At 47.6% G+C, this 11319-nt stretch overlaps 6 protein-coding genes across 6 annotated transcripts; 4 read left to right on the top strand and 2 right to left on the bottom strand.

Moving 5' to 3' along the window:
- Window positions 1–425: 425 nt before the first annotated feature.
- Window positions 426–1949, top strand: ABOM_010623 (fungal specific transcription factor domain-containing protein; the record flags this gene model as incomplete). The annotated part of the gene is made up of 5 exons (XM_022537751.1): window positions 426–519; window positions 574–857; window positions 917–1393; window positions 1455–1672; window positions 1730–1949. 5 exons carry the CDS (start codon window positions 426–428, stop codon window positions 1947–1949), a joined length of 1293 nt encoding a protein of 430 aa, XP_022384210.1.
- Window positions 1950–3378: 1429 nt separating this feature from the next.
- On the top strand, window positions 3379–4119 carry ABOM_010624 (DsbA family oxidoreductase; the record flags this gene model as incomplete). Its single annotated transcript, XM_022537752.1, has 2 exons — window positions 3379–3423; window positions 3487–4119. The coding sequence occupies 2 exons, from the start codon at window positions 3379–3381 to the stop codon at window positions 4117–4119; spliced, it is 678 nt and encodes a 225-aa protein (XP_022384215.1).
- Window positions 4120–4362: 243 nt separating this feature from the next.
- On the top strand, window positions 4363–5467 carry ABOM_010625 (nucleoside-diphosphate-sugar epimerase; the record flags this gene model as incomplete). Its single annotated transcript, XM_022537753.1, has 2 exons — window positions 4363–4588; window positions 4647–5467. The coding sequence occupies 2 exons, from the start codon at window positions 4363–4365 to the stop codon at window positions 5465–5467; spliced, it is 1047 nt and encodes a 348-aa protein (XP_022384224.1).
- A 183-nt stretch (window positions 5468–5650) lies between these two features.
- On the bottom strand, window positions 5651–6670 carry ABOM_010626 (D-isomer specific 2-hydroxyacid dehydrogenase family protein; the record flags this gene model as incomplete). Its single annotated transcript, XM_022537754.1, has 1 exon — window positions 5651–6670. The coding sequence occupies one exon, from the start codon at window positions 6668–6670 to the stop codon at window positions 5651–5653; it is 1020 nt and encodes a 339-aa protein (XP_022384213.1).
- Window positions 6671–7183: 513 nt separating this feature from the next.
- On the bottom strand, window positions 7184–8243 carry ABOM_010627 (PhzF family phenazine biosynthesis protein; the record flags this gene model as incomplete). Its single annotated transcript, XM_022537755.1, has 3 exons — window positions 7184–8075; window positions 8138–8165; window positions 8219–8243. 3 exons carry the CDS (start codon window positions 8241–8243, stop codon window positions 7184–7186), a joined length of 945 nt encoding a protein of 314 aa, XP_022384214.1.
- A 1793-nt stretch (window positions 8244–10036) lies between these two features.
- Window positions 10037–10831, top strand: ABOM_010628 (uncharacterized protein; the record flags this gene model as incomplete). Its single annotated transcript, XM_022537756.1, has 2 exons — window positions 10037–10135; window positions 10229–10831. The coding sequence occupies 2 exons, from the start codon at window positions 10037–10039 to the stop codon at window positions 10829–10831; spliced, it is 702 nt and encodes a 233-aa protein (XP_022384216.1).
- Between the last annotated feature and the right edge of the window lie 488 nt (window positions 10832–11319).

Here is an 11319-nt window from a genome sequence, read left to right on the forward strand (position 1 = left end):
CGGGCCAAGAAGCAAAGGTATGATGTATTATACCACAAGCGCAAATTATACTCAGCTGTGCATCACTCATCATATAATTTACTAGTAATCTATCTGAAAAGGATCTTCTGTTGGCCGTACTCAGACGTCTCGAGCGTCTAGAGGACCACTGTAAGATTGACCCAGATCGTGCTGGTCATGGCAGCGCATCACGTTCGATGTCCGTGTCGTCGGACATTACTGGGAGTAGACCGGCAAGCATCGATCTGCTACACAGTAGTCAGCCTCGAACCCCAAACACGCAAGCGGTGGTCAATAGTATGTTGAACGGAGTAAAAGATGATCAGGCCAGATCACTGCTTTCCTCCAATGTGTTCTGCCATCTGCGAAACGTGGAGTCCCGCCTTTTTGAGAACGAGGCATGTGTAAAAGCGATAGAAGCTGCCATGGCGGAAATGGAACGCCTGGGAAATACACGAGAAGTCGACGTTCTAGATCCTCCTGTTATCACTAAGGACATGGCAAGGAGGTGGGTCGAATGTACGTGCTGTTCGATAACTTGGACACAGACGTTTTGCTGATCGGGTCGGATAGCTTATTACAATGTCTACCAGTTCGAGGGATTTCGAGTTCCTCTTGACAAGAGCTTCGTCATGTCTATCCCTGACCTGTTGGAAATACCTCACGTCCACCTGGACAGTACATCGAGGATTATTTACTACAATATCCTCCTTCAAGGCATTCTGTTAGATTCGGAATACCTTCCTGGAAGAGGTAAAATCATACAACATCTTTACCGGAGTTGTATGATGTTGGTGGATGACTGGCTATGTCACATCGACAACACTCTCCCGGACATGTTTGCAGCTTTTGTCATGGTAGGTATATGCATCAAACATTCATTAGATGAACGTCAAGGCTGACAATTTTCCGTTAGCTATCGATGACACTCGAGGGCTGTAATAGCGAAATGGCTTGGAAAATCTTCGGCTATGCCTGTGATATTGCTCGGGCTCTAGGATTTTTCTCCGTCGATGAACAATCGGACGGACACGATTCACAGTCTGAGCTACACAGTGATAGTGAAAGTGAGGTGGAGAAGAATCGAAAGCGGTTCGAATTTTGGCACCTTCTAAGGATGGATTGCCTGTTTCGTCTATCCTTTGGTAAACCGGCCCTCATCCCCGGTGGGTCATGGACAGTAAACTTCCCTGATCCTACCATTACCGGTATTGATGACGCGTCTACTCGCTTTATTCAGATCCATTTCCTAGCGTCGATGCGTCTTACACTAACTCTATTAAAATATTTGGACTTGGTGGACGCTGGAATGCATCAGGATACGGATGTATATGATCAGGTGCTCGATGGCCTCATTGCAGAAGTGCAAACTATCATGTCAGACTGGAACGCGGTATGTTCACAATAGCCTCAGATCAGTGGATAATAAGAGCTTACCATCTAATGTAACAAAGGAGGAACTTGTCAGCGCCGCCACTAATCATGTTGATACTTGGTTCAGTGTGGACATCCTATTCAGTAGCTACAAGATGCTCATCGTCTTCACACAATCCAAGAGATGCAACCAGAACAGTCAGTTTCTGCCAAGGCATACTGTAGAGGTTGCCAGGAAGTCTTTAAGAATATTTCAATCTTTGATGAATGCGGAACTGCACGCGTACTGGGGTATTAGGTATGTTCATTCAAAGTGTCTGGTTTTACCTTGCTAACCACAGCCTTCTTCTCATAGTCTCATACTACTGCATCAATTTGTCCCATTCTTTATCCTCTGCGCGGATATTATCGGATCCCATAGATACAACGAGCTCGAGGATGATTTCGTCCTAGTGTCCTGGCTTAACGACTTTGTGGACAAGGCAGCGGAGGAACGACCCGAGCTACGACCAATCGCCGCTATAGCAAATGCGATGGCCATAGCGTGTCAACAAGTGCAATTCCCCGCTAGCTGATTCAGCAGGGTTGCTAAACATGTGGATGACTAGGCTTGAGCTCAAAGTTGGGCTCGACTGTCCTTGGTTTAGGGCGGAAATTACTCCTAGCGTGCCTCCTTGGTTTCTACTATCATCCGCGACTAACATTAATGACATCAATCAATGACCTCATACCGGTTGACCAAACTGGGCAGTTATGGTTGGACTTCCTATATGGGCGATCCCCTTGCGGTCATACAAAATGCGTAGCAAATTCCACTTGCTCTATCTGAGACACAAGATCATGATGGTTCGTCTTGGAATCCTGAGCTTTCAGGCTTGGACTTGCTTCTCTTCATTATTTGGCACTCGCGCTAATACAACATCAACCTACAAAGCTCGCATTTTCTCGGTGGCGCTCGACGGTGGCCTCCCAAATAAGCACTGTGCATGTTTTCAATACTATCTACCACCATTGGTAATTGCACAAGCATTCCACGTTATTCAATCGACAGAGTTTCTCTATATACTATCTAGAGTAAGATTGTCTCACTCTTTCACTCATTGTGGCCTGGTAAAAACCACGGGGCTACATTTGGATCATCGCAATCGCTTCAGGTTTCATGTGGGTAATTTCAGTTGTGAACCAACACGACTCCATATAACGATAAACGGCTGTAGGTAGGGATCTCTAGGTAGAAGGAATATTTTCCTTGGAGTATAATTGCTCACAAGTTGAATACATACGGGAACAGGTTTAGCCTACCCAAGTAAATATATATAAATGGAGCCATCGATCTCCCACAACTGACGCTTCCATTGTTGAGCTAGTCGGATAATCGTAGCTATGGGTCCTCGGGTTATTAGGCTATTCGGATGGCATGTTGAATAACTTGAACCCTCTGCTTTAGTAGATATTGCTACTATCAAGTTCGCAGCCATGTTCAAGCTCGATACGTTTTGGTTGTCTTCATAAAAATTAGTGAGGTTGGCCCCTTTAAAGCTTTGCTAATAATACAAATTTAGCAGCAATTCCTCAACAAGCATCCGATGTGGTGTAATGGCTAACATCGCTGTCTCTCACACAGCAGCTCGGGGTTCGATTCCCCGCATCGGAATTATTTTTTCTCTCTTTTCCTCCCGTACCTTTTCTATCATAACCCATTCATTCACTATCTTACATTGTTGTTACTGACTACCTCGCTCTGTGACTTGTCTCCTCCCCTCTTCTTTTTTCCCTGACCCAGTGAGCCATCTTTCCTACATCTTGTCATCTCTTAATCCATCCCTGGAGGAATAGTCTAAGTACGCAACCCGGCCAATGTTGGCTGCCCAAGGCGAGTTGCTGCCTAGTGCCTACCTCCACAAGACTTCAATACAATCAATCGCCTGCGACTGACACTTCCAGCTAGAAGTCATATTTGGGCACAGGCATATAGATCAGCACTGTATTATCGAGAAGTACAGCATGACGGTCATTGAAATTGAAGTGGTCTTTGACTTCGTTTGCGCAGTAGGCCATCCAACCTATCTATACCCAAGAATATGGATGCCCAGCTCTAATGATTCTGCATAGTGGTGCTACATCGGCAAGCGTAAGCTAGACAGAGCCATCGCTCTATACCAGAAGGTCTATCCAGGTGGAAGAAATGACGTCTTCTCTATCAAGTGGCGGCCGTACTACCTCAACTACAACCCGCACGCATACAGCGTACCCAAGAGCGAATTAATTGATGACCGGCTGAGCGACATGACTCTGGAACAGCGAACGTCCCTATTCAGCCGCATGAATCAGATTGGACGGTCCGTCGGTATTGATTTCAAAGCCGGGGGTATGATTGGGAATACTCGCGACGCGCACCGCCTTGTCCATCTTTGTGGAACTCAGTCTCCCGAAGTCCAGAGTGCGCTGGTGGAGAAGATCCTTGAAGCCTATCATGAACTGGAGAAGGATATCTCATCTCAGGAGGTGTTGACTGAGCTGGCTGTGGATACTGGGCTCGATGCGAAGCAGGTGCATGAGTGGCTGGATTCTGACTTGGCGGCAGAGGTTGTGGACAACCAAGCCTGCAAAAATAAAGAGGAAGAGGGCAATACGGGTGTCCCTCGCTACATAATTCAGAATGTGTATCAGTTGGCTGGTGCTGCAGATCCATCCGAGTTTATCGAGATTTTTACGAAGGTTAAGGAAGACGAATCTCAACGCTGAAGAAGAGCAGGATTCTACTATCATACGACAGTTATCCTTCTTTACGCTTATTATTACCTCTTTAAGGTAGGATAGTATAGTCGCGGAATTAGCTGCGCTGATATTAATAAGCTCCCCACACTAAGCTTCAACACACCCCACACTCAATTAATAATACAGTCAGTGTAGTTAACTACGACCTACTGAGCATATAGTGATTCACAGAGTGTCTTTATTGCATCCTTCATAGCTTCTAGCATCATCATGTCCGCAAAGGTGTTTGTGACCGGAATTACCGGCTATATCGGAGGCGACGCATTCCACCTCATCCAGCAGAACCATCCGGACTTCGAGTTTTCAGCCCTGATTCGAACTGAGGACAAAGCTCAGCGAGTACGCGAGAAGTATCCACAGGTACGGGTAGTCCTGGGAGACTTGGACGATGCAGACAAGATTGCCAAAGAAGCTGCATGGGCAGACATTGTGATTCGTGCGTTTAGGAACCTATTTAACCAAGTCCCGAGCTACTCCAGCTGACGGTATCTCAGACACTGCCGATGCCTCGGATCATGTTGGGGCAGCAAATGCCATCGCGAAGGGCATGATCGAAGGGCATAGTCCCGAACGGCCGGGATACTGGTTGCATACCGGCGGTACCGGTATCTTGACCTACTTTGATTCAGAAGTACGCAAGGTCTCCGGCGAGCCTGACGAGAAGGTGTTTAACGATTGGGATGGCGTTGACGAACTGGTTAACCTGCCTGCGGCTGCATTCCATCGGAATGTGGATGAGATCGTGTTGAACATTGGTTCTAAGTATTCCGACCGTGTCAAGACGGTCATTGTATGTCCGCCTACTATTTACGGCCGTGGCAGGGGACCCGTGTCAGGTCGTGGTCGACAGGTCTATGAACTGGCCTCGTTTATCCTGACGCAGAAGTATAGCCCTCAATTAGGGAGAGGCTTGGCTCGGTGGAACAATGTACATGTCTACGACCTGAGCAGGTTATATGACGGCCTAGTGCGGGCCGCTCTGGATCCTGCAAGAAAGGGCGACGAGGAAATTTGGGGCGCCAAGGGCTACTTTCTTTCTGAGAATGGAGAACATGTTTGGGGGAACCTATCCAGGCTGATCGGCCAGCAAGCTTTCAAACATGGCCACCTTACGCAAGAACCAGAGCATAAGGAATGGTCGCTTGAGGAGGCCCTGAAATCCCCCGCAGGCTTTGAGGCTGCTAGCTGGGGTTTTAATTCTAGAGGTGCTGCTCTTCGAGCGAGGAAAGTGTTAGGCTGGCAGCCCCAAGAGCAGAGCCTCGAGGCAGAGATCCCAGAAATTCTCCGCGCTGAGGTAGTCAGGTTAGGCCAGTGAGGCTCGCATGATCCGGACCGGCTTTAAATGAATGAGATTCCCACAAATACAGTGCGCGGTAATAGGCATTGGTTCTATCTGAAATTGTATCTTTTCACAGCGATGAGCCACGGTGCACGACAGCTTGCACCGTTCGGCCTAGGAGGTAGACAGAAAGGCCATTTGTTGGTAAGACCTAGTAATTTAACAATCTACCTGATTAATCGTATCGCCTACACACCACCGCTCCACGGTACATTTTACGGCGGCTTGGAGATTCTGTAACGTCCTTTCAGCAAACCAAGCCAGATGGGGCGTCAAGACCAAATTCAGGTCTGCTGCATCCGGGCTCAGCAAAGGTGAGTCTCCTCTCCCAATAGGCTCATTGGCATAAACGTCAACTGCTGCTCCTGAGATACTCCCCTCTTTAAGTGCATGAAACAAAGCGTCCTCATCCACGATGCCACCTCTAGCAACGTTGATCAAGACAGCCTGAGCGGGCATCATGCGTAGCTCCTCGACCGAGATCAGGTTAATAGTGTCCGGACTTCGCGGCAAGCAGAGAATTAACACCGTGGACTTCCCCAATGTATCTGCAAAAGAAACTCGACCTGGCCGCGGAGTAGCCCCCTTCCGCTCGGCCACTATCACATTCATCCCAAGCCCGCGAGCCAACGCTTCGATGCGCTTCCCTAACGATCCGTACCCGATGATTCCCACAGTCTCATCGCGGCACAGCAACGGTGCCTTTCCATCTGCGGTACGGAGTCGCCTGTGAATCGAGCCATTCATTTTCCACTCCGTGTCCCGAGTCGTGTCCACAGGAACCGCCGTCGTGATATTATTTAGATTGACTATTTTCCGCCGGGTGGCGAAATAGAGACCGATGGCATGCTCGCTGACACTGTCCACATTTGTGCCGGGGCAGTAACACACGGTGATGCCTCGAGCGTTGGCGGCAGGTTTGTCGACACAATCTGTGCCACTTGCCATGATCACTATCAGGCGGAGTTTCGGGGTGATTTGGGCGCTCAGAGTCTCCGCCGACAGTCGAATTGTGGTGGTTAAGATGATTGTGGCACCTTTGACGCGAGAAGCGAGATCCGCCTCATTGGTCCAGCTGTACACGTCGAGAGAATATGGTTGGGCCAAGTCGAAGCTTGGAATCGGGCAATGAACAGCCTCAATGGCCACTACGTGGTGCTGATTGTTGTCCGTGACCATGACGGGTAACAAGAAGGCAAGTGCAATACTATAGCAGTATGGGATATTATCGCGAGATCTTGTCGCTAGACCCCTTGCGGATTATGATATACGTACATGGCGCAAACGAAGACATAGGGCGCAGAAACCCGCATGGCCGATCCTAACCGAAACAGAGAATGTCACAGGGCGCGGGATGAGATATCTCTCTGCCAGACCTTGATCTCTGTTATCGCTACGAAAAGCTGGTCTCCACGCCATGGACTCCATTCGGTCCGACCCTTCTAAACACTATGGATATTCTAATGATTGGTCAGTTCATGCCAGATCCCGAGGGGCTTTTCGGTTTCTCCTTCTCATCCCGAGGAAGCGAAATGCCGATAATTCAAGCTCTCGGATGTGTATAGTCTCTACTCTCTAGGAGTAGATCGGTCTAAAAAGTGCAACATGTGTTTCATATCCATGCCAGAAAGGACTAGCTTTGAAGCAATAGTTTCAAGGAATGCCATTAACATCATAGACTTATAAAATGCACTAGTGTACAAATATCTTCCCCTCTGACACAAAAGCTGCCTGACCAGCAAGTTCAATCTGCCGCACTGCATCCTTCTCATCATTCAACGTAACATCTATAATAATGTGACTTTCCCTTCCCATCTCCGAGCCCTGATTAATGTAAAGCCGGTGCTTCTGGCCCTTTTGGCTATTAGTTAGCGCAATATAAGCGCCTAGGGAGCAGCCGCCACTTCCACACGCAGGATCTTCCAAGTTAATGGCAATCATGCGCACACGAAGATCCCAAACGGTCATGTCACCCTCTATCCGAGTTTCCAGTAGTTGATAATACATAATACCGGTGAACGATGGCGCCCAACCCTCATCAAGCTCAAGCCCGGGGCTTGGCCCGGGGACAAGACCAGCGAAAAGATCCGCCCTCTCAGTTAAATCCACTAGTGCATACGTAACACCCTTGACCATGGAGACTACAGGAGATGTATCTCTTACGCCATGCAGATCCGATGCTGCCGCTAGAGTCGCCTGGACCGGGAGGATCCGGCTGAGCGTCGCTTCTTGTTGGTGAATGTGTATGTTATGGGGAACTCCTGCGGAGACGACGTTGCTGGTTGGGTCGTAAGATATTGCGACGGGCCCGGCCTTAGTAGTTACGGTCAAGTTAGTTGCACCGCTGGCATCGTTGGCTGATAACTCCCGGAAGAGCAGATGGCCTGTGCCAATTATCGGATGACCGGCAAATTCCATCTCATTAACAGGAGTGAAAATGTCCACCCGGGGACTTCCATTGTGGTCTGGAGGATGCAAGAAAACTGTTTCGGAGAAGTTGAATTCCCGGGCGATCTCTTGCTTTTGCTGCTGTGACAGTTTGTGATCGCCAGTCTTCACAATAGCGAGCGGATTCCCCTTGAATCTAAGCAGCTTGTTTAGCTACCGGTGGTCTAGAATGGTTATCTATACAGTAGTAGTTTGTACCTTTCCGATGCAAATACATCAAGTGTGACTAGCAGAAGGTTAGTTGGGGGAAGTTGTAATGGTGAGCTAGGGGCTTTCTACCATACGACGCCTGTTCGCTGGACATTGTGGGCTTCTGCACGAAGAACTGATTACTCCGAGTGATGCTATTGTCGGAGGACTTTAGATTGAAAGGCTGCGTTCCTCGAGTGTCTCAGTGTCGTGCGTCATGGTTGGAGGGCGTGGTTCTTCATATATGGGTGAGTGAAAGCCGGTTATTTTCGGGGACCCACCCACGCCCTGTGTAGTTAAAAAAATGAGTCAAGAGAGTGGTTATATCGCTTGTATGGATTATCCAGAGTTGAATATATGTAACTCAATGTATTACACTGATTAGAAAAGCCGTCAGCGATCTACCCACATATTCAACAATGGGTCTACTCAGAGCAACTTTGGAGCCCCTTCGTCTCATTTACGACAAAGTGGCAAAGGACGAGGTATACCTTCCACAGCAGACTGAGCCAAGCAGAGAATGGAAGACTCGCTCATAATAATAATCGATAGGAAGAAACAAACAATATGCCAATTACTTGCGCCCTTGATGGCTTTGATTTAGATATGAAGTCAGACATCTCGAGTAGTATGAAATGAAACAGGTATGTATAGGCAATGTACATTCTTGCAGCCAAGTTGCAATCTCCAAAGCTTAGAACACGTATAGTTGGTAGTGACGCCAACAGATGGTCCGTAATTACAGGGTGAAGGGCACTCTGCCTGTGGCAAAGTTAGGGTGTACAGATTAACACTGGGACTCCATTAGTAGAGATGCCAGTAGGGGGACCAGCTTATCCTACGTCTTAATAACCATGAACGAGTTGACCGGTCAGATCCGAAGACCTCGCTTGTTGTAGCATCTGGATCACAACTCTGCTCGTGCAGGATATAGGTATCTTTTCCAACAGCCACATACTGTGTCAAATCTGCCTGTTATAGGCCAGCAGAGGTCACGGTACAAACAGCCTAGGATGTGTGCAACTGCTGATTGCATTTTAACTGCGAGCTGGTCTCACACTTATGTTAGCCATTGTGGTCACGACCAAAGTAAGTGACCTTATAGGAGTAATTATGTTTTTCTAGTTTACACAAAGAGAAGGAAACAAGAAAGCTTGCGATTAGGCCTGTGTATACGCAATCTCATTGAATTTGGATTTAGGATATTATGATGAATGAGCCATACCTTATATTTACTGGGTGATTACTTCTGCAGAGCATACCAGGATATTCAAGCATTAATTTCTTCCTTGTATTTTGTCCTTGTAAACTATGTTAGTTTTTCGGTAGCCGATGCGTGGCTAAAGCTGCATGGCACTCATCTTGTCCCCAATCCTATTGGGCAAGCAACACACTTCCGATCAAGCGCGAAAGCATTTCAAGCTTGACCAAAAGCGTTGTCATCTTTATTCGTATACCAACCAGTTGGAGCGGGGAAGCTGTGGGATGTACATATGCTTGGCTGTCTTTTCTCGATATTCATCCCAGGCTGTCAGCTTCTTCTGTCATACCTAAAACTCGAATCGTAGCGGTGTTGTTGTACATCCATCACGAGCTACTTACTTGTCTCGAAAGACATTGGTTGAACTCGGCCACTTCGGATAAGAAGGATTCGGTTTATAACGGTGCAACATTGGTGAACTGTAATGATCTACATGCGCTGCATAGAACTTGGCTTGCTTTAACAAAGCGCCTGGGAGCATATAAACCCTCTAGGTCTGCTTATTCCTCACATCTCTCTGTCTTATAATCCATTCTATTGATTTGAGGACAAGAATTAGTCTGAAACATTTTGCCAATCAGCCCTTATTAGTACACATCTTGAAGAGTTCTATATTGCTCTTGCACATATAATCTACATTAGCCAAAATGCTTACTTGGTTGTTTCTCATTCTAAATCTTCTTAACTTTGCACTGGGTGCTCCGTGGCAAGGAATCCGATCACACCAGAAGCCACTTGCTTGCCAGGTATGATGCCATGTTCAGAACCCGCAAGCCATACATACAAAGTCAAGCGTTTATAAAAGAGATTACGAAGTATATGGCTGACGAAGCATGTAGGATCGCTTCTCAGATGACGACTTTCTTGAACCCATCCAGGACAGATGCTACGCCCAACGCTACAATCCAGGAACATGTCATCGAGAAGAGATTCTAGTGCCCTATGACACTTGTTCAATCGTAGGCCCATCAACTATTGAGATCCTTGACTCACGCAAACCACATGACCATTTCCCTGGACAACGCTTCGCGGTTAGCCGCGAGGGTGACGACCAGAAAGTCAAATCGGTGATAACATTCCAGCCATTGATGAGCGGGGAAAAGACCTGTACTCTCGCGATTGAGATTCCTGCCATGCCAGAAGGTCAGTATGCTCAGGGCTTGACTACCATGGAGGTTTGGGCCGTGGATCGCCCTGAGAAGCCAACGTGGGATGACCAGCCCCACAAGGACCAGACCGTTGGAAAGGTCACCTTTCCTACATGGGAAGTACAACAGGGCTGGCTGCAGCGCTTTATGCCTCTTGACTGTGAAAAGCAGATGAGCTACATGGTCGAGCTGAGCTATCCTAAGGGTGATGGGAATGTAGTCTTCTGGAACCAGTTAATGGGGAAACAAGGGGCGCCGCCAATTGGCTGGAGAATGCTTCAGGGCGGGTGCTAGGTGACGGGATTTGGTTACTGGGTACTTTGGTCGGGTATTGGTGGGGGATAAGGAGGAGCTTGACTGATTGATTGTTGGGTTCTGGCAATTGTCTTTCAATATCTTTCGGGTGTGTTATTTCTCTTTACTTTTTGGTTGGCAGTCACAACCGATATGCCCCTTCCACTTACGGGCGAACGCTTGACATTCATTTTGTGTCTGGAAGCCGTTGTCAACAGTCGTTTTAGCTGACCACATCCTTCCTTACTAAATTGATGATGTCTGTCTTGAAAAGGAAGATCTGTTTAATATGTCAGATGGCCTAACTCCCATACAGGAATAACCTTGGACTAGACCATGTAGACAGGGCGAAACATAAATGGACTCAATGCAGACTAACGAGAAGACCAGGGCTGGGAATAGTAAAGCCCTAAACCAGAAGAAATAAGGACGAAAACTGACAAAATTAAAAAGCGGAGATTCAGTTTACAGTCATGAATACCCCAGCC

This window comes from Aspergillus bombycis, assembly GCF_001792695.1.
Source record: "Aspergillus bombycis strain NRRL26010 chromosome Unknown contig00141, whole genome shotgun sequence".
Lineage (NCBI taxonomy): Eukaryota > Fungi > Ascomycota > Eurotiomycetes > Eurotiales > Aspergillaceae > Aspergillus > Aspergillus bombycis.